This window comes from Zasmidium cellare (genome assembly GCF_010093935.1).
Source record: "Zasmidium cellare ATCC 36951 unplaced genomic scaffold M409scaffold_33, whole genome shotgun sequence".
Taxonomy (NCBI): domain Eukaryota; kingdom Fungi; phylum Ascomycota; class Dothideomycetes; order Mycosphaerellales; family Mycosphaerellaceae; genus Zasmidium; species Zasmidium cellare.
Window position 1 is genome coordinate 23,144 of NW_022986977.1, and position 21,242 is coordinate 44,385.

General features: G+C 55.0%; 7 protein-coding genes across 7 annotated transcripts; 6 read left to right on the top strand and 1 right to left on the bottom strand.

Moving 5' to 3' along the window:
* Window positions 1-1,111: 1,111 nt before the first annotated feature.
* On the top strand, window positions 1,112-4,859 carry M409DRAFT_68793 (uncharacterized protein; the record flags this gene model as incomplete). Its single annotated transcript, XM_033817992.1, has 3 exons — window positions 1,112-4,042; window positions 4,100-4,283; window positions 4,576-4,859. The coding sequence occupies 3 exons, from the start codon at window positions 1,112-1,114 to the stop codon at window positions 4,857-4,859; spliced, it is 3,399 nt and encodes a 1,132-aa protein (XP_033663679.1).
* Window positions 4,860-5,555: 696 nt separating this feature from the next.
* M409DRAFT_68794 (uncharacterized protein) lies at window positions 5,556-6,952 on the top strand (the record flags this gene model as incomplete). Its single annotated transcript, XM_033817993.1, has 6 exons — window positions 5,556-5,797; window positions 5,884-6,000; window positions 6,086-6,276; window positions 6,359-6,379; window positions 6,437-6,583; window positions 6,648-6,952. 6 exons carry the CDS (start codon window positions 5,556-5,558, stop codon window positions 6,950-6,952), a joined length of 1,023 nt encoding a protein of 340 aa, XP_033663680.1.
* A 2,232-nt stretch (window positions 6,953-9,184) lies between these two features.
* M409DRAFT_37350 (uncharacterized protein) lies at window positions 9,185-10,054 on the top strand (the record flags this gene model as incomplete). Its single annotated transcript, XM_033810717.1, has 2 exons — window positions 9,185-9,448; window positions 9,503-10,054. 2 exons carry the CDS (start codon window positions 9,185-9,187, stop codon window positions 10,052-10,054), a joined length of 816 nt encoding a protein of 271 aa, XP_033663681.1.
* Window positions 10,055-10,369: 315 nt separating this feature from the next.
* M409DRAFT_26648 (uncharacterized protein) lies at window positions 10,370-11,204 on the top strand (the record flags this gene model as incomplete). The annotated part of the gene is made up of 2 exons (XM_033808203.1): window positions 10,370-10,532; window positions 10,588-11,204. The coding sequence occupies 2 exons, from the start codon at window positions 10,370-10,372 to the stop codon at window positions 11,202-11,204; spliced, it is 780 nt and encodes a 259-aa protein (XP_033663682.1).
* Window positions 11,205-12,207: 1,003 nt separating this feature from the next.
* On the top strand, window positions 12,208-13,113 carry M409DRAFT_26649 (uncharacterized protein; the record flags this gene model as incomplete). The annotated part of the gene is made up of 2 exons (XM_033808204.1): window positions 12,208-12,245; window positions 12,297-13,113. The coding sequence occupies 2 exons, from the start codon at window positions 12,208-12,210 to the stop codon at window positions 13,111-13,113; spliced, it is 855 nt and encodes a 284-aa protein (XP_033663683.1).
* Window positions 13,114-13,265: 152 nt separating this feature from the next.
* M409DRAFT_26650 (uncharacterized protein) lies at window positions 13,266-13,918 on the bottom strand (the record flags this gene model as incomplete). Its single annotated transcript, XM_033808205.1, has 3 exons — window positions 13,266-13,333; window positions 13,386-13,494; window positions 13,553-13,918. The coding sequence occupies 3 exons, from the start codon at window positions 13,916-13,918 to the stop codon at window positions 13,266-13,268; spliced, it is 543 nt and encodes a 180-aa protein (XP_033663684.1).
* A 797-nt stretch (window positions 13,919-14,715) lies between these two features.
* Window positions 14,716-20,787, top strand: M409DRAFT_26651 (uncharacterized protein; the record flags this gene model as incomplete). The annotated part of the gene is made up of 2 exons (XM_033808206.1): window positions 14,716-20,658; window positions 20,725-20,787. The coding sequence occupies 2 exons, from the start codon at window positions 14,716-14,718 to the stop codon at window positions 20,785-20,787; spliced, it is 6,006 nt and encodes a 2,001-aa protein (XP_033663685.1).
* Window positions 20,788-21,242: the final 455 nt, after the last annotated feature.

The window sequence follows — 21,242 nt, forward strand, 5'->3', positions numbered from 1 at the left end:
CAAGAATGCCAGCCAAGGTTGTGTATCGTAGAGAGACGAAGCAGAGGTGAAAGTGAAGTACGAACAAGATTCATCAATCCGAGGAGCCATTCACGTGTGGCTACCCCTGTCGCTCGCGCCTCGGTTGCGAAGTCTCTTGCGCATCTCGCCAATCAGCGCGCCGATGAGGACCAGTCGCATGGCAGTCGACGTCACCGAGGGAGTGCAATTGCGCACCTCAAGTCAGAAGGCACGAAAGCAGTCATCGCCGGCTCGTTCGTGCATGTGCATTAGCTGCATACGTTGACGACAGCGCGGCGCGATAGAGGCAAGGCGGTTGCGGCATTGGGCGAAGAAGTAGGTGTTGCGGTGGTGAACATGGGCAGGCGGGGAGGCCAGCAGCGGTTCAGGTGAGGATGTTCCGGTGTGTGTGTGGCAGCAAGTGGCAGTGTGGAGGGAGGAGGAGATAGCGTACCTACGTCAGTGAGTGCAGAGCGCAGTGCAGCGCAGTGCAGTCAGGCCTAAGTCGCAGTCAGGACCTTGGATCGAACTCGTCCCGTCCCAAACTGCGCGCCGCCTGTTCTGAATCTACCAAACCTCTTCCCACCGTGTCCCAGACTCTCAGCCCTGTATCGTCTCCCCCCAGCATCGCGACCACCCACCCACCCACATTCCACCGCACCGCCGACCACCTCCTCTCCATACACCACCACACGGGAGCCATTTCGATTCTATATTCCAGCGGGTCTGCGATAGCCCGTCTGCCATCGGCGCCCAAAGTCGCACGGTCGATATTCTCGCGAGGGACTCCCTGTCGCGCTGCATCTGTTCAGGCATCAAGCGCAAGGTGAGCCCCACCGCCGTCTGCGTCGAGGGTGCGAGTGCCCGGTCGGCAGAGCCGCAACACTGCGCGGACGGGCTGCTGCGCTGGCGGTTGGCGACAACGAGAAGATCCTGTACGTATGACTCGTCCCGGCCCAGTCTGTCTGCCAGTGCCGTGGTTGCTGTCTCGCTTCGTCGTCTGCTGCTGCTGCAAACCGCACCGCCAGAGCAGCGAACGAGTTGCACAGCGTCGACTGTCAAGCACCGCGACGACTGCAATATCTAGAGAATCTGCCCGCTGACCGCCGCCATGGAACAGACAAACCTCCCCCGGCCCATCGCTCGCCCCAGGCCCGTCAGTCTCTCCATACAGGTCCTTCGGGTCAAGCCCGTCGCCGAGTTGAGCCTCCCCAAGAGCACCACCACCTCCACCGCCGGCATGTCTTACAACAATCGCCCTCTCTCGCCGGGCGGCAGGCGTATCAACAACCCAGGACGACTCTCTGACCAGACCCTCTCCAACCCCTACTACGACCAGAGGCACAACTCATATGCCTCGCCGCGCACGAGCACCGCTGGTGTCATTCCGATTTCGACGCAGACTTTTATCAACAACCCGCCGCCTGCCAATACTCGTCCAGAGCAGCGATTCGACTCATACACTGGCAGGCCAAGAAGATCCTCCCTCGTCGACACCAACCGAGGCACTACAGGCTCAACAAACAACCTGCCAGCCCGCAACAGGCCGGCCGTCATTCAGCAAGACTTTGCTCGACCCGCGAGCCCGCAAAAGGTCACACGTGATAAGGATTACTACGTCACTCCAGCCTCGTCGCAAGAGCCGCGCAACAGCACCACGCACAAGAAGCTGTACAGTGTGGACGATGGAAGTGCCAAGCTTGTGGCTGATGTGAATATTCCGGTGCAGGCGGGCGGTGAACGACATCACAAGCGAAGAGACAGCATAGAACGAGGCGGATACAGAACCACTGGCGTCGAGCGTGACCGTGGAAGACGACAGTACCATGTGAATGGCACCCACAACCGGCCGAGAGATAAGAGCATCGACGACGAAGGCGCTTATGAGTACACCGATCCTGCCAGCATGTACCGGGACACCGAGCCCAGATGGCGAGACACTCGGGAGGCTAACACGACTACTCGTCCACGACGAGGCAGCATGGACCGCGGAGGAGCAACCAGCCGCGAGCGGCCTGTCAGTGTGCTGGATCCGACATTCGGCACAAGACCTGGGGCCAAGGAAATCGGACCGCCGCCAAGCACTCGTGGGTGGGATAAGATCAACGAGAATCTTGGTCGCACGAGGAGTGTCAGGGACGAGGCCAGGGTTGCGCAATCGCCAACACGAGGACGTACTTACCAAGAGTCTGGCGCATATGGCGACCCACGCGATCAGTATTACGTCCCGCCAAGGACCAACTCCACCGACCGCAGGACCACCGTCCACAACTACGACACTTACGAGTATGAGGACCGACGAGAGCCAAGACGACCTGAACGGCGACACAGCATCAGCCGTGATGGACGAGGTGACCGAAGCATTGAGCGACGGGGATTCGGCATTCGATCTGACTTCAGGAACGAAAGCCAGTCGAGACATGTTGCACGAGATGGCCGAGCCAGCGATGAGAGTATTGAACATCAAAAGTACAGAGACTCTGGCTACCTGGAGCCGCAACAACCGCATCGTCGCGACACCGCCCCTGAATACACGGCTCACGACGTCGCACGCTTAGAGCAGGAGAGGCGGGACCGCGAGCTGGCTCAGCGTGTCCAGAATGACGAACATGGAAGGACGCGGGAAAGGGGCTACTCTGATGCGCGTGACTATTCCAAAGAGCCGAGACGGCGCGATGACGGTCCTGCTTACGGTGGCGACTATGATCGAGCAGCACGTGACCGTGAATACGATCGCGATAGAGAGCGTGAGAGGGAGAGGATCCGGCAGCTGGAGCCTCCTAGCGAGCGTGAAAGAGACCGACATCACTATCGACGAGATACCGACCGCGACCGCGAATACAGCCGTAAGGAGAACAGCCCACGCCAGAGCGGCGAGACGCTCTCTAAGCCAGGGCTCGCTCAAGCTGCTACTGGTGGTCTGGCTGGCGCTGCAGCTGCTTTTGGCTTGTCCGGACTCCTCAACAAAGTCAGCGACAAGCGCGACAAGGAGAAGGAGAAAGACGACTACCAGGACCGCGAGCGACCAGAGCGTAGCGAACGTGATCGACCGGAGCGTAACAGCGAGCGTGATCGACCAGACCGTAACAACGAACGTGATCGGCCAGAACGCAACAACGAACGGGATCGCCGCAATGGCGACCAAGATCGAGACCGGGAACATGCGCGTGAACGACGACCAGGTCAGTCGACGAGCGACGAAGGCCGTGAGAGGCGGCCTGGTCAAGCCGCCAGTGACGAGGGGCGCGAGCGCAACGCTGAGCGTGATCGTTACAAAGACGACCGTGGTCTTGGATTCGCATTCGAAGCTCCACCTGAACCGCCAAGGAGTGCACCACCATTGCAAGCCGAGTGGAACCAGCAATATCAGGAACGCAAGCCTGAGTGGAATGCGCCTGCACCGACAAACGTTGAGCGAAACCAAGACAAGCAGACGCAAGACCGCAATCAGGAGCGTGTTGGCCAGCGAGATTTCGGTGATCGGGACAGAGAGCCAGAGCACAAGACCGCCGAGATGCCGGGCGCTTTCGTTGACCCTGAGGAGGATTATCGCCGCCGGTTGGAGCAAGTGCAGAAAGAACTTGGACGAACCACACACGAACAGCGGGAGTCAGAATCAGATCCTGACCGTGAGCGTCGCCGACGAGAGCGGGAGCAGCGCCAACGAGAACGCGAAGGCCGTAATGGTGCTGCAGTCGCCGCAGGTGTTGGTCTGGACGCAGGCATCAATGAAATGCCGCCTCACCCGTCTCTACGACACAGTCTTGATGATCAGTCATCAACCACAGCTCCTTCGACTGTGGATTCCTCAATGGGAGGAGCTCTCAAGCGCAAACCAAGCATCCTTGATCAGCCCATGAGCGCGGAGCCGGTACAGATCATCGACAACAGCCAGAGTGACAGGCGTGAAAACCGTGTCCGCATTGTGGATCCGCCTACAGAGGAAGACGACAGACGACCGCGCGGCATTCTGAAGAAGCCGACTGACAAGTTCCCTGAAGATCCAAATGCTGTAAGAGAAGGTGTTGCACCACTGAAAGACGTGAGTGATCGAACATCTCCTTCCTCAAGCGTTGAACAGACTAACACCCCATTACAGGCCACCAAGAAGGGCATCCCACCGGGCGCAAGATGGACCAAGATTGATCGTCGTCTTGTGAACCCTGAAGCCCTCGAAGCCGCTCACGAACGATTCGAAGAACGTCTTGACTGCGTCATTGTGCTACGAGTCTTGACCAAGGAGGAGATTCAGAAACTCGCTGATCGCACGCGAGAGATCAGAGGTAAACGACACCGCTCTCTTTATGACCCCTTTGAAGAAATGTCCTGCTTGGATGGATCGGCAAGGTTTGATGATGCCCACCAGGCAACAAGCAAGACCTCGTCCAGTCCCTCATCGCCTCTACACCGTAGCAACTCTGATACTGCGGCAACATCGGGTGCCAAAGAAGAGCATGCACACGAAGAGCGAGAGACACAAAGATGGACATCGCCGTCGCCGTCGAGCATGGACATATCAACTCGGACAAGGTCTGCGCAATGCCATTGTACAATCACTGACACACAACTCTTCAGATCAACGCTATGAAGAAGAACGATCGGAACGGAAAACCGCACGTCGACCGCAGCGCAACCGAGACCGACGAGATCGCGACGAGTATGAGTATAGCGATAGTGAAGACGAGTTCAAGGAGAAGGCACCCAAGATGCTGGAGGCACCGTCGACGGCGGGCGCATCGAGTAATGCCGATTTCATTCGCGAGAACCGTGACAGGAGGCACGAGCGGGAGCGCGAGGCCGAGCCGAGTTATATGAGCGGGGGATTGGGGAGGAGAGATGAGTCGCAGGCGAGGTATTAGATGATGATTTTGACGAGGGAAGTGGCATCGCGCGACTGGTAAAGGGAATTTAAGCATTTAGCATACGACAGCGGCCGGGCCATGACCGATAGATATGGTCGGTTGCGACAGAAAGAAGGGGAGTCTACTTGAATATTTTTGCTTTTCCAGTCTTCTTTGGCTCAATACCCCCTTTTTGAACACAGCTAGATCTGATGATTTGAGATGACGCGGCTATAGAATACAGCGCATGCGGTAGTAGAGATTACAACCCAGCATCACGAGGCGTCGTCGACGCTGTTGCCCAATTAGGCTGGTTTCGCGGAACTTCTCCATCTTTGCTAAGGTAAGCAAGCCAACGACATCCATGAGGTGTACATGCAGACTGGAGCTCTGAGCTTTAACATGCCACTTAGGGTACTTGATAACTATGTAACTTGTTCGTCGCATACCTGTCCTCGAGCACACCTCGCACTCGATCGTCAGCTTGCGAGGTTCGGCGCCGAGGTGGGACTTAGTAATTGATCTTTCTTGAGCTTAAGAACTGAAGAGTTGCTGCTGCTGGAAGAGCGGCTTCGTTGGATATATTGCATTCGACTTGCGCGGTTTCGTCAACGTCACGACTCCCTCCCTCCCATCCACATCCACCTTCCCCAACATAGAACCTCATCAAACCACCTCCACCAAGCAACCCTCCCCCCTCCTACCAAACCCAAGATGTCCACCACGAACGGCACCACCACACACGCCCACGCCGACCCCGACGGCCACTTCCGCCGCAAACCCTCCTCCTTCCGCGACACCATCTCCCGCTCCCCCGACGCCAAGTATCCCGCCGAGAAGGGGCGTTATCTGCTGTATATGAACTTTGGCTGTCCGTGGGCGCATCGGGCCACGGTGGTGAGGCAGTTGAAGGGGCTGGAGGGGGTGGTGGAGATGGTGGCGACGGATTTTGATTTGTAAGTCATGAGGGAGGGGTGGAGGATTGGAGATATGAGTGGGTTGGTGGTGTGTTTATGCTGACTTGTGGTGTGTGGTGTGGCAGGACTCAAGACGGCTGGCTCTTCACAGGCAAAAACGGCAGCGCGGAGCAGGATCCTGTTTTCGGCGCGAAGGGGTTGAGGGAGGTTTATCTTAAGGTGCAGCCGGATTATGAGGGGCGGTATGTTCACCTTCAGTATCACCTTCACCATCATCACCATACGGCCGCGATGCCCAAGCTAATACTTCTTGATGCTGCCGGATAGATACACAGTCCCCTGCCTCTTCGACAAGAAAACGCAAACAATCGTGAACAACGAGAGCAGCGAGATTATCCGCATGTTCTACGAGGAGTTTGATGAGTTGATCCCGGAGGAGTTCAGGGAAAGGAATAAAGAGGGAGGAGGGTTTTTCCCGGAGGCGTTGAGGGGGGAGATTGAGGGGATGAATGAGTGGGGTGAGTCTCGATTTATTTTTGGATGTTAGGGAGATTATGGCGTGTGAATGGATTGCTGACGAGATGTTTGTTTTGGGGTTAGTTTATGATACTGTGAACAATGGTAAGCCGACTGAACGATGACCTTTGGATGGGACTGCTGATGCTGAGATATGAATAGGCGTCTACAAATGCGGCTTCGCCACCACCCAAGAAGCCTACGACGCCAACATCTACCCCCTCTTCGCCTCCCTCGACAGATTAGAAGCCCACCTCTCGCACCCAAACCACCAACCTTTCCTCTTCGGAAAACACATCACCGAAGCAGGCACGTCACCCCTCCCATCCCACCACAACCCACCCCCCGTCCCCTAACTAATCCATACCCACAGACATCCGTCTCTACACAACCCTCATCCGCTTCGACGCCGCCTACCACACCATCTTCCAATGCAACCTCAAATCCCTCCGCCACGACTACCCGCGCCTGCACCTCTGGCTGCGGCGGCTGTACTGGGATGACACGGCGCTGACGAGGGGGGCGTTCAGGGATACGACGGATTTTTACGCGTATCGGTATGGGTATGCGAAGGCGCGGGGGAGGATGTTGGCGAAGGGGCACGAGGGGGTGGTGGTTGTTCCGGCGGGGCCGGTGGTGGGGATTGAGGCGTTGGGGGAGGGGGAGGGGTTGGCGTAAGAGGGGGTGGTTTGGTGTTGTGGCGTGGGTATTAGGGGGGTTCGTGGAGGTTTGTTCCTTTCGCGTGGGGCTTGGTGGATGGGTCGCTCTTGGTGTTTTTTGGCTGTGATAGCAGATGTCTTGTATCGATGGTATTCTGAGTGGCGTCTTCGATTCCCCGGTGAGGTATCTCTCGCTCCACGTGAACGTGTATGTTTGGGATGGCATCCCATTAGAAGAAGTACGCTGTATCCAGCCATGCCACCCTGCTCTTCTCCACTTACTTGCTTTCCGTACGCATCTCTGCCTTGCTCGTAGAGAGTAGATCGTCGCGGCAGAACTTCCACCAGATCGTGAGACTGATACGACTCTCATGGTGATCGCCAGCCCCTGAGCGAAGGTGCAGGTTCGATATCGCTTGGGAGATTGATTTTGATGGTGGTCGGTGCGAGCACCTGACGAGAAGTATAGGTCTCCGAGCTCTCAGCACGAACAAGCCATCGAACGCATTGGTCTCCGTGCCAACTGTAGATACTGCTTATGTACGCCACTTGCTCGAGTCTCGTGCGACGTGTGCAAGGGGAAGATGCTGTCGTCGCATGAGTGGAAATGCGTCTTCGCGGCGAGCGAGTGGTGCTCTGCGTGCGAGCCGAGTGCGTGAAAGAGGAAGGTGCTCGCAACCCCTGAATGTTCCCCTGAGAATGCGAGATGGAGCTGGGGCTGTTTTGTGAGAGTGAAGTGGTCCATGGAAATATCGTGATCGCGATCTTTGTGCATGCGAGATGCGCAGGATGAAGTAAAGGGAGGAGGAGTGCTTACGGAGGGCGGACCATGAAAACGCAGGCTGATGGGTGACCATCGCGAATTCCAGCAGCCAACGATGATGTCCGCCAAAAATGCAAACACGGAACACAAATGCCAAAAAGAATATGATGAGACTAGTCGCGTCTCTGCGATCATCCACATACCTGTCTCGGCGTGCCTCGAGGTGGGTTGATCGAAAAAATCGAACCTGGCGCAAAAAGTGCAAAAGATTCGAGTCAGGAATTGAACCCACTCCTATTGAAAACCGAGCTGGTCGATTTTGCGTTTCAGCGAACAGTGTATGCAATGCTGACGTTCGTTTATTACAACGTACTTCGACGAGGCCCCGAATCTTTGATCCGTAGAAACAGAGTATTACCTCATTGTTCACAGGCGTGGTCTTAGTGAAGTCATGTAGACGCCATATGCTATGTACACACACTGAATGCTTGATTGGTGGAGAAGGAAACTGACACAATATGTAGGTCAAAGCGAGTCCACCCGTACTTCTGCCGGTAAGCGATTCTGCTTGCCCAACACTCGCACAACACACGCGCATCCGATCAGAAATACATCTTGAATGCATGCTGAGGTAGTGTGCATAGTTTGCATCTTCCAGAGATGTTTATTCGTTCGCATCGGCGTGGTGACGAGGCGTATGATCGTGGGCGGCGGCAACGTCCCCCAACGCCAAGACGCTGGACTTGCTGGCGCAATCTCTTCGCTGACGCTGGCGGCAGACAGCAACACTCCAACACAGCCACAGCCATCACGCACGCAGGCAGCGAGGTGGCATGTGCTGAAAGTCACCAGTTCTCTATATCTCCTTTGTCTCTATATCTCTTTTCCGTAGGCGCGAGAAGAGGCGTTCGTGATCGCTGGTCGCGGATAGCGGTCGATATCGGTCGCTTGGGGCGTGCTTTCTTGGATGCAGAGCAGGATCTATTCATCTGCTGGAAGATGAAGGTCTGAGAAGACCAGTCACAAGCCTATTGTCACGTTGTTGACACGGTGTATCGATTGTGTTCACGAGAGCAAGCTCGCGTGGAGGTCTTCCCAGAGCAATCAGCAGCCATCTCTTCACCCTAAGCCTCTACAACGCGTCCCGTTAATAGGCCTAGAGAGGTGTTTCCTTGATCGCAATACCGACGCGGTGTTGCATCGTTACGGGGGTACTGTGAGGTATCGTCGGACAGAAAGTCAATTTCCACGGCGGTGGGAGGCGTCGACGACAGCATTTCGATGAAGAGCTGATGGGAATGAGGAATGTCAAGGTGAGAGAGAGATGTGAGGGCAGACGTGAGGTTGAGAAAGCCTTTCACGCTACAAAGCCGCATGACTCGCATGTGGATCCTTCCCGACCCATGCAATACCACGCGAGGAGCCGACGACACTTGGCAGCTCCAACAACCACAACACCTCCATGCTCAACATCACTACACCCCCAAGATGCTCGCTTCCGGCTTCACCAACGCTCCCGTCACTCAGCTGCTGGTCTTCGGTATCGTGGCCTCATCCTTCGTGGCTAGCCTGACCGACACCAAGTACTACTTCTGGATCGAAGTCCGGCCGCACCTCTTCGACTATGGCCAGTTCTGGCGGCTGCTCACATGGCAGCTGTGCTACACCAATAGTACTGAAGTGCTCTTCGCTGCCATGACCTTCTACCAATTACGAGTCATTGAACGCCTTTGGGGCAGCAGAAAGTTCGCCGTATGCGTCAACCATGGCCCTTATTCTTCCGCGGACGGGCTAACAGGTAGGTAGTCTTTCATACTGTCCACCTTTCTTTACACCTCTCTAGCACCGCCGATATTGCTGGCTGTCGTTATTCGGCCGCTCAGCTTTGGCCGCATCAACTACCTGCCCGCCGGACCGACACCGTTGCTCTTCGCGCTGCTCGCCCAATACCACGCTGCGATCCCGTACATCTACAAATATCGAATCTTAGGCAATGCACCGACTGGCACCTCCGCCAATCAGGACTATGGCTTCATGCTTACCTCAAAAGCCACATCATACCTCTTGCCAGTCCAGCTTGCTTTGGCGCAAATGCCAGGCTCAATTCTGGCCGCCGCAGTAGGGTGGATCACCGGCTTCGCGTACAGGAGAGAGATATTGCCGGGTGCCGCAAGATGGCGAGTGCCAATGTGGATTATTGGTGGAAGTGAGCAAAAGGAGCGATACGATAATCTCAGGCGAAGAATGGAAGGTGAAGCTGGGAGGACGACTGGTGTGGATAACAACAACAATCGGGAGCATGCGCGGCGGCGTGGTGTGCTTGGTGGATTGGCGGAGCAGTTTAGAGGGGCTTTCTGAATAGCCTGCTCAAGCAAGTGCGTTTATTCGCATTGATCACATGAGATCGTTGCGTCCATTTTCACGTGTCGCGCACGTTGGCGACGTCCTATTAGCACATGCGGCGTCCATCCATCACTTCTTGCGCACTTCGCCCATGTCTGAACATCGCTAGCATCTTCAGCGAGAACTCCACTAACACCACATCATCTTCAACGACCACTTTGTTGACGGCCTCTCAGCTTCTTCCACAACACCAATCTCGACCAGCAACATCGACAACACCATTTGATAGCGACCACACAAATCCGTCTGCGAAGGCGACCACGACACATCATGCCGCGACTCACGCACCATCAGTACAACGAACTCCTCAAGACGGAGCTCGTGAAGTTCCTCTTCGGCCAGGATCATCAAGAATCAGTCGTAGTCCACAAAGGCTTCGCAGCGTACCACTCCGAGTTCTTCGCTGGCTCGGTCTCCAAGTCTGGCTTCGAAGGTGAAGAAAAGCGCCTTAGACACGTTGCATGTCATGCAGTTTCTAATAGCGACAGGAACCATCGAACTCACCGATGTAGGCGTGAACGCCGTGAAGATCTTCGCACGCTGGTGCTACGAAAGCCGCCTCGACGCCCCGGTTCTCCAGAAACTCTCTCCAGACCAAGCCCAGGAACTCAAGCACTCGCTCATCGACGTGTGGATCTTCGCAGAGATGCACGGCATTCCCAAGCTGCAAAACCAGTCCATGTCCCAGCTCCGGTCCCTCTTCAGCCACGATCTCACGCTGCTCACGGCGGAGGACATCCAGTTTGTCTTCGACAAGACCAGCAGCGTCGATAACCCACTCCGCCAGATGCTCGTCCTCATCCTCGTGGTCAAGATCGACCTCGGCAGGGAGAAGTTCGACAAGTACGATGCTATCGCTCAGGCGCATGCGGGCTTCTTTGCGACGTTCTTTACGTATCAGAGGACTTGGCTTATGGCGCATGGCAAGGCTAAGCCGAAGGACAAGGCGGAGAAGCTGGTTGAGATGCTGGAGGATGAGGGCATGGTGGCAAAGGTGAGGGTCCGGGTCCCTCCACCGCCGGAGTGGGTGCTTGTGTTGAGTGGTGCGACGCCGCAGCCGCAGCCGCAGCCGCAGAAGGAGGGCGAGGTTATTGAGTTGGACTGATGCATTTATCATGAGCAAGCGATCATCTAATTTGACAAGCTAAATCGGAGCGTGGGCTGGCTCTAGGCGTTCGATTCGAGGAGTATGAGGCGAGCATAGCGGTATGTGAATGCAGCCAGGGCACGAGCGAAGAATATGATGATATGGCGTGCAATGATAACAACAGGGCACCAGATTCCTCAGAAGGGTACGTAGCAACAACAATCCAAGAACCAACCGACGCGGTCGCTGAAGTTCGACGTTTGGTCTATCCCGCTGGCGATCCGAGCAACTTCCCATGTGCTTTAAACTGTGGAATTCTTCGGACAAAGTACATAATGCCCCTTGTCCGCAACCGTGCCACGGAGAAGATTTGTAAACTCTTGAGGAGGAACGATGAAGACCGCCTTGGCGAGATCCCGGTGGACCTACTGGGTATATGCTACTCTTCGAAACGACACTCCAAGCCCACCGAAATACCTACTGTTTCAAGAGACATATTTCCGCAGAGATACGCTATTACACTAGCTACTAGAGAATACATTACGTTTTGCAAATGACCAAGGGCCAAACATCTTCCTTTACGACGTCCGCAGGCCGTACCTACATCGTACTAAGTGTACGGGTAGATTTCATATAATGTCGTCAAAGAAGGATTCTTGTCTTTGGTAATGTATTCTAGCGTATATGAGAGGTATCTGAAGAAGCAACTGTATACGACTCACGCTAGAGTTGCGAGAAGTCGATAGAGATTCTCGGAGGCATAGACTGGAGACAATGCGATTTTCGTTACATTCGATTGCGTGGAAAGTTTTCGTGGAGCGGAAGGCTCCGTGCCCTCAGATGAAGTTGAAGAGCTAAGAAAGGGAATCGGGAACATTCACTTGCGCAACTGGTCTGTGCGTTACTAGCGCGGAGCTCGTCTCGTCTCCCACAGCTCTCGAATTCTGGATGGGTGCGCATCACTGATTGTACCACACCCTCATCGCTACGCCATCAAGTAACATCCTACGAGAATCGCGCCATGGCAAACGGTACATCCCTGATGAGCAGCTTCGCCGAGTATGTGTCCATGCGACCTTGTAGCGCCTTGCAGCAGCTGACATCCATCAGAGAAATCAACAGCGAGTGTGTGATCATCACCGCGGGCGACGGCGATAGTGCCAGGCGGTTCAGTGTTCCGCAAAGTTTGCTCTGCCGCAAATCGAAGTGGTTTGAGAACGCCTTCAAAGCAGGCAAGACCAAGGAGATCGCACTTCCGCAAGACGATCCAGCCGCTGTCGAGTCCTCCATCTTCTTCGTCTACAACGACAGCTTGATCTTCAAGACTGGACGCCTGAGCATCGAGCAGCGAAGCTTCGACCTCAAGCTATGCTACAACATTTGGTCATTTGCGAACAGATGTCTTCTCTCGGAGCTTCAAAATGCCGCGACGCATCGGGCGTGTTACGTCCTCAACGACAGCAACCACGACAACGATATCCCCACGATTACGCTCCGCGAATGCTTCGAGGTCACAACGGCTGAGTCTCCATTGCGTGCTCTCATTGGCGATTATTGTGTCAAGCTGTTCGAGAAGCATGACGAGAACGACTTCCACATTGAGGAGCTCGAAGGATGTCCTGGTCTTGTTGCCACTCTTCATCAGTCGGAGGTAGTCCGCCGGAAGCTTGATGCCCGAGACTTTCCGAGATACGTCAAGCCAGCTAAACTTGCTGAGACGCTGCTGATGAAGGAGGAGGAGCCGCGCAGAGATGCAGTGGAGTGGCGGGCATGGGGTGGATGGGACGAGATCAAACCAACATGCAAGGATTGCGCATACAGTAGCAGTACCGTACGTCCTGTCTGCTCGAGGTGCCAGCGAGAGCGATGCAAGTGCTACAACCAAACATGGGTTCTTCTCTGCTCTGGCTGCTGGCCGAAGCTATGATGAGACATCAAGCCGATAGCCAACGACTAGCACGAGGGAAGAGGTTCTGCTGCGTTGATACACGAGGTGGAGTCATGGAGCTGAAGCGAGAAGATTCTGAGAATGATCAGGACGTTACTTCGAGATGAATTGGACTTGGGGTCTCGTAGTGATCACGCGCGACTTGAGCTGTCGAACCACTTCTTCACATCGTTGGTGCCATTGTGGGCAGCACGAAACACTACAGTTCGTCAGTCCGCAATTCAAAAGCATCGGATGTTGGAACAGCCTACGTCGTCTCTCATTCTCATCCAGGCCTCTTAAAAACTCATCGCCTCCTTGTTGCGTCGTCCGGGTGTTGGCCGCCTTGTCTGCAATCTCCAACGCTCGCTGCTTGAACGTCTACATCGTATGTCAGCCACCTTCGCAAAATGCATGAGCCTTGCCAGTTATTACTTACATCGTTCAGAACCTCCATCATCTCCTCCTCATCAAAAAGATCCAGCATCCTCTCTCCCAGACCGTAAAACCACCTCGCCTGGGCCTTGACATCGACCGACTTAGGATCCGCCTTCAAAGCGTTGATCACTCGAGGACCAAGTGCCGCAGGCATATCCAGCGAAACCAGTGAAGAAGAAGAAGGTCCCGCCGGTTTCGACAACGCCAGCATGTCGGCCATCCAGAGCGGCAGTTCCAGCTTCATCCCATTCTCGATCCCGGATCCGTTGTTGAGCGCAGTGAGGTGCGGGACGGAGAGATCGAATGTGCAGGGCGCCTTTTGCGAGTCTGTGAGGATGGCGTCGACGGAGTAGTAGGAGGTCGCCATGGTGAAGAGGAAACAACGCGAACTTGACGCGTCAAGGCGCCATGTGATGTTTTCCACACAACTCTCAGCAGTTCAAGTGGAAGCTCTTGAATTTCCAGAGTTCGACACGTGATGCTCGGCCGGAGTGAATGATCGTGGGGGTAAGACGTAGTTCGTATGGTGCCTAGCCTTGCTGGCAGTGTCGAAGGCGGCGAACGCTTGCGTGGAGGAGATTGCCTGTTGCCCGCCACTACAAAGGCTCCGCTTTCACCTTGCTGGCCTTGCCCGCTGCAATCGTGTTTGTTCGTCTTCCAGCAGCTGATAGACCTGATAAACCGTTCGGCTTAGAGTACTCTTCCAGGTGAACACTGCAAAGCACCCGCGGTTATTGGAGGTTGTCGGCGTCGAGTAAACGGCTTGTGGTTAGTCAGCGTTGGTGAAGGATCCAAGCTCCCTCCATCCATCAGTGACGCCGATCGAAGCCTCTCAGCACCCGCCAAGCCAGAGCCGCTGCTCACGACGTTGCACAACTACCCAACAACCCCTACATCGCCCATTCAACCACGCCGCGCACCTCCACCGCCCATTCATCCTTCCATCTCTGGCCATTGCTACGCCGTCGGACCCGTTTGTGCCACCACTCGCCGACGCTGCATTCCGCAACCATCGCCAGCCGAAGCATTCAGGTGTCGTGTGAGTGATTACCGGCCAGCACCACCTCTACCGAAGCTATCGCCAACCGTCCTACCATCAACCACGACCGATCCAGCGTCGTCTCCAATGACCGGCGCGACCTCGAGCTTCCACAATTCTTCGATATGACGGCGGAAGGTCCAATCCATGACCGCGTGTCCGACCTGGTCAACGGGCATGGTTCAGGCGACGATGCCTCGAGAGCTACCTCGCCTGGCGCTCCGGGATATCGAAGTGCTGGAGCTGATGGAGCCGACATGGACATCGAGCGTCTGGGTCGGACTCGACCGAGAGTGTTTCCCTATACAAAGTATCTACCCTACGAGACCGAGACAAGAGAAGGACGGGAGCAAGATCTGGATGAGATGATAAAGCATCTGTACGTGTCAGTTGCGTCTGGAGACTTTGTTCCTGGTGCGGTACATTGGACGAAGGAGATTCGTGGGTGCATGAGCTTGAAGTTTGACTTGACGAAGATACAACGCATCGCTCTGGTGAAGCTTTACTACGAGCTCGCTCTGGCGCCTGGCCTGGAATACAGCGTCTCCGAGAGATTCGCTAGCATGTTCATGGTCCTCACTAAGCGGAAGCATTACCTGCGGCCGGGCAAGGATCTGACTCTGGACTGGCGCCCGCTCTACAAGGAACTCAAGGTCTTCGTCTTGCCATCAGAAAGCAGCACGCAGAACACGTACAGCAGCAAGCGTAATGCGCGCACCCTGACGAAGCTCTGCACGTTTGCGCAGCTCTTCTTCGATCCTCAGGAAATCCCTGCGATGATGGAAGAGTTCCTACCATTCTTCAGCATGTCATTCTCTGAGCATGCGTTCGTGGTGCTTGGTCTCTTCAACCTGATGCTGCCCACTGCGGCACCGCCGACAGACGATCCAAAGCTGCAGCCGCAATACTACCTCCCAACATACTTCCACCTATGGTCGACGATAAACAGATCAATGATGATCGATATGCGATTCCTTGACATCTTCTCCAGGCAAGCTAGAGACTGCTTGGGAGCAGAGCAAGTACCCTTCGGCCCAAGCGGAATCTTCACCGAGGAGCAGTCCTCACTGATCTTCACGGCTGTTCTGAGACTACTCGAGATCCCAGTGGGCCAGGCAAATACTCCATACAGCCCAACAGTCGATCTCGGCGCAGGCACCGGCCTGTTCCTTGACCGAGATCCAAGGAAGCATCCAGTGTCGCACAGCATTGCTCGCTGGATCGTCATGTCTCTTTCCCCCAAGTGCTTAGAAGCCGACAATCAAAAGTCGATTCTGCATCAGCTGGAAGGCTTGATTGAGGGAATCGAGACATTCTTCCATCCTTCGAACTCAGGAGCTTGGACGAAGCCACTTGCTCAGCTGGTTTACTATCTCGCGGACTTCTTCGTCATGCGTTGGAACCGAGAGCAGAGCGCCGAGTACGATGTACCTGAGGACAGGAAGCTGAATGAGCAGGTCAGACACCGCTTCGTACTTTGCTTGCGGGAAGTTGTCTTCATGGGCATTTATGCCAAGAGTGGCACTGCTATGAACTACAGTCTTAGCACGCTGCAGAGCCTTGCCTTCCTTGAGCCGACTCTCATTCTACCAGGCGCTCTGCAACGCATCTACCCAGCAATGCAGGGATTGGTAGAGGTTCACCGGACAATATCGTCTATCCGCGCTCTGCAGATGCTCAGCAGGATCATAGCGAGGACGAAGGGGTTCAGATGCCACTTGACGACTTTGCTTGGTCTTGCCCTGCCAGGTATTGACGCCAACGATCTGGACAAGACCATGCACAGTCTGGCTTTCGTTCAGTCGGTGTGTTACAACATTCCGCTCTACGATCTTACCAAAGAGCAGCGACGCGAGAAGAGCGAACTCAATGGAGATTACGAGATGGTCGATCACGATTCGCCTCCACCCGCTGGCTCAGGCACGGCAATAGCGGTGGAGTGGATCACTGCACAGGTCGCGAGATTTGAGCAAGAGGGTCCAGGCATTGAGGTCGACTACGCCAGCGAGCTCAGCGAGGAAGATGAAGAGACTATACTCAAATCTTCCACCGCTGGATTTGCCGAATTCCTCATCAGCTTCCTGGGCAGAGTGTTCACGCTGCTTCAGAACTTGCCCGATGCGGCCAGAGTCAAGAGCGGTAGTCCTGAAGAGAATGTTGTCAACACGCTCCCTGCGACGTTCAGCCCTCTTCTCGCAAGCCTGAGCCCTGACTTATACGACATCGCATTGGAACAAGTGTCGCGCTTCATCTCGAACCATGTGGTTCATCAGGCAAGAGATGCCATGGCATTCATTTGCAACGCGCTTGTCAAGATCTCGCCTAAGAAAGCACTACATCGCTTGCTACCTGAGCTTGTATCCAGTATCAGGACCGAGATCAGTGAAAATGGCGCCGGCTCCACGAGAACGACAGGTAGCGAGATCTTGCCCAGAGATCGAGCACTTGTATGGCATGTGTCTTTGCTGAGCATGTGCGTGGTGCATGTCGGGCGAGACGTTCTTGACTTCCAGGACGACCTCTTCGATATTGCCGCATATATGCAGGACACTTGCAAAGGCATACCTCTAGTGCACGTTTCCAACTTTGTCCATCATCTGCTCCTTAACCTGACAGTCACCTATACCATGGATTACAGCCTCTTCAACAAAGCTGATCTGCAGAAAGGCCTCACGACAGACAGTTGGGGCAAGAATGTCGACCCAGCTACCTTGGAGATCCAGTGGCATGTGCCTGAGCAGGAAGAACTGGAGTTTGCCGTTCGACTGTTCGAAGCGCAGGGCGGTCGCGCCTTGAAGGCACTGAAGGAGCTCATTTCCGATACTGCGACCATCAAGCGTGATGGTGTCGGCAAGGACTGGTCTGACGAGGTTTCGCGGAATCTTGTTCTGCTACGACTGGTCATATCAGGAATGTCTCGCCTTTTCCGCTCAGACGACGGCACCGTCACACCGTACACCTTCGCCACTTTGACGCCGTCGAGCTCCGATGACAACATTGCAATCATTCCTAACGAACCAGTGCACCCAGACAGCCCAAGCGACAGTGCCGTAGACCTGATGGAACCAGATGACGAGAAGGTCAAGCGTACGTTTCAGTATCCGACAGGCTATCCTCTAGAAGTCGGCAGCCCAGCGTACGAGACCGTACATCGCATGCGTAAGGAGGCTGGTGAGACACTACACAAGGTTCATCAGTTCCTTGTCAAGAACCAAGAAGATGATGTGCCATGCTTCAACTCCTTGTACAGTGCGTACAAGTCGTGGTTCGTTGACATCGGCATAGAACGCTCGGCACACGTGCTTGATAGGCTTACACGCTTGCTGAGCGCTGACATCCACCCGTTCAAGTTTTCTGGTACGAGGAAGCAATACCCACGGCCTCTGCTCGTTCGGAGAGCAAATCTGTACCACTTCCAGCGGCTGCGATTCAATGAGCATCCTCGGGCGGCGTCAGATCTAGACAAGACTCTTCTGCTCGATCTGGCGCACTCCAGTACCTCTGTCTACACGGACATTCGGCGGACAGCTCAGTCAGCAGGCGAGCAGGCCGTTAAGAGCATAGTAGGAGCGAAGCCCCTGATCATTCCACCACTTCTGGATGCTCTCGAAGATGCGTTGAAGCAAGGTGATCATCCAAGAATCAAGGGCGCTATCTTCTCCCTCTTGTTTGGCAGCTTGGCGAAGCCCATCGGGCGAAACTGGAAGTTCGCACCTCGAATGATCAGACTGTTCATCCGGGTATCTGAAGCCGATCGACCAAGCATCCAGAAGCTAGTAGGCCAATCGAGTTTCACGATACAGGACATGACGAAGGCCATGGACCGGATGGTGATACTCGATGAAGCCACGCTGAACGGCATCTGGCCAGAAGAGGGAACGACACTGACTAGGACGATTGCTCGTACCGTTGAGGATGCTCAGGCGCTCATACCACCAAAGAGAGAGAAGATCAAGAAGCGCCGAGGCGTGGTCGAGAAGCGAAAGTCTGAGCTGGCAGCTGAACTGATCGACAGTGTTAAGAACACCCACTGGAAGAAGGCGAGCAGGACCGCAGTCATGGCAATAGGATTGGACTACCGCTTTGAAACCATCGCTTCCGAAGGCATGCTGGAACTGGTCATCAAGGGTGTGATCGACCCGCATCCCCAGCTGCGCACGTTGTACGCAACATCGATGAACGCCATCTTCAGCTTGGCTCAGTCGCGAGCTCTGGTCGGCCACAAGTACGAGAACTACCTACTCGACGAGCAGAAGGACCAGGATGAGGTCTCCGTTCCCACAGAGCGCGATGACCCGACTTGGACGCAGCGCTATCTTGAGTCGTTTGCCCAGCCTGAAGCTCAAGCCTACATCGACAGTGACTACCCCGGTTGGCTGGTGTGGCAAAAGACCATGCGAGGGTTCCGCACAGGACCAAGTCAACTGCAGTATGATGAAGTTGAGCAGGCTGTTCGCCGGAAGATGGGTCAGCATGTCGATCGCCACTGGCTTTCGACCTACTTCGGGTACATGAAGCAGGAGCCACGAGATGGCCAAGACCGTTTCCGCATGTCCAGCTCAATGATTGTTGCGTACGCGATGGATCTCATGTCTGATGGTCTGACCAAGGCAACATTCGATGATTTCAAGGACCTCACGTTGGCCGTCTATGGCGATGGAACCGACAAGCACCAGCACCGTGCCATGTCTGAGATCATGGGTGCTATGCTTTCTAGCTCGGAAGACTTTGAGCACGATCTCAGAACGAAGATTTGGGAGTTCGCGTTTCCAATCGTTCGACGTATCTTCAGCGATGGCCTCACACCGGAGAACAGTTCGTACTGGTCGACCTTTGTCACCTTGATTGTCGGAGGAAAGGATCCGCGACGTGCCTGGCCACTGATCGATTGGCTTGCTGGATTCCGCTTGGACATGGAAAGCAGTGCTGCCTTCAAGGAGAGCTCGAAGATTCAACTGCTGCAGCTCGTCGTGAGTGCTGTGGGCTGGCACTTCCAGTTGCACCGACCGATTGTGGACGACTTCTTGGCTCATTTGGATCATCCTTACAAGAGTGTACGTGAAGTCATGGGTAACACTCTCTCTACCATCTTCCGAACGAGATACCACGAGTCCTACAAAGACATCTCAACACTGCTTGAATCTCAGAAAGCCGCATCTTCTATCGGTACGAGGCCCTACCAGCCTACCGAAGAGTACAGCAGCATCATCAAGGACGTCTTCGAGCGCCTGGAGAAGTGGCGGAATGAGCGACCTGTTGGCACCCAGACGCCAACACCATACACGCAAGCGAGCAAGACAGTACTCCTCTGGCTTGACAGCTCTCTGGGTTCTTACGATTGCACGACCTTGGTGCCTTTCTTCCCAGATGCATTCATGAGACAGCTCCTTCACATGATGGACATCAAAGAGGATCCCGAGCTCCAGTCGCTGGCCTATCATGTCTTCCGCCACCTGCCAAACATACCACATCGACAGGGCGAGACCGTGGCTTTCGTCGCTTCGCTTGTCAAGATTGGCAGAGAGTCGACTTCCTGGCACCAGCGGCTGAGAGTGCTCATCAACATCCAGGTCATCTACTTCCGACAGCTGTTCCTGATGCCCGTGAAGCAGTCTGAAGATCTCTTCCACTGCGTACGTGAGATGCTGCACGACGTACAGCTGGAAGTCCGCCTTGGAGCAGCGGCGACACTGGGAGGCATGGTGCGCTGCTCGCCCATCGGTTTCCGCAAGAAGAAGATTGCAGACCTCAAGAAGCACTTCACCAACCTTCTCGTCAATAACCCACTACCAAAGCGACCCAAGAACAACGGACCGCGCGAAGGCACGAGCACACCGACGCAAGAACAGAACAGATTGGTCCTCACACGTCACGCTGCCGTGCTCGGTCTCGGCGCCCTGGTGCAGGCGTTCCCCTACACGTCTCCGCCACCAGAGTGGCTGCCCGAGGTCCTTGCGACTTTGGCAGGGCGTGCAGCCAGTGATCCGGGCATGGTCGGCAAGAGCGTCAAGACGGTGCTGAGTGACTTCAAGAAGACGAGGCAGGATACCTGGCATGTGGACGTCAAGGTAAGTTCCAATTCACTACATCTCAACAATATCCACACAGGACCAGAAACGCTAACGATTGAACAGGTCTTCAGCACCGAGCAACTGGAGGATTTGGAGGGCGTGCTCTGGAAGAGCTACTTTGCCTAAAGGGCCGGGCAGGTCAGACTGGGATGATACATACACGTTTATTGTTCGCGACAGCACCTGGTACGGCATTCGACTGAGGTGAGGCGTCTTTGAATCTCGGGGCTTTTTTCCCGCTTCGTTGTACAGTATGCTTCTTCTTCTTCTGCTTCTGTTCGGGCCGGTGGTTCTCAGGACGATATCTGGCGTTCGATGCATTGCTGGGTGCTCAGGGGGGCATGAGATAGCATTAGATACCTCTGGCGTTTGATGAATGAATGGCATTGAATTGATTGATTGATTTAGAGATGGCTGGCTCGTCGTCACCAGGTCTTGCTTCACTTTCTTTCTGCCGACCTGCATGTATTTGGCCCTGTGACTCTTTCTTTGGGCGGCCTGCGCTCGTCTCTTTCTTTCCTCTCACGAGTCTTGAGCGGCCTACACTCACTCAAGACTATCACGCGGGAGTTTGATAGATG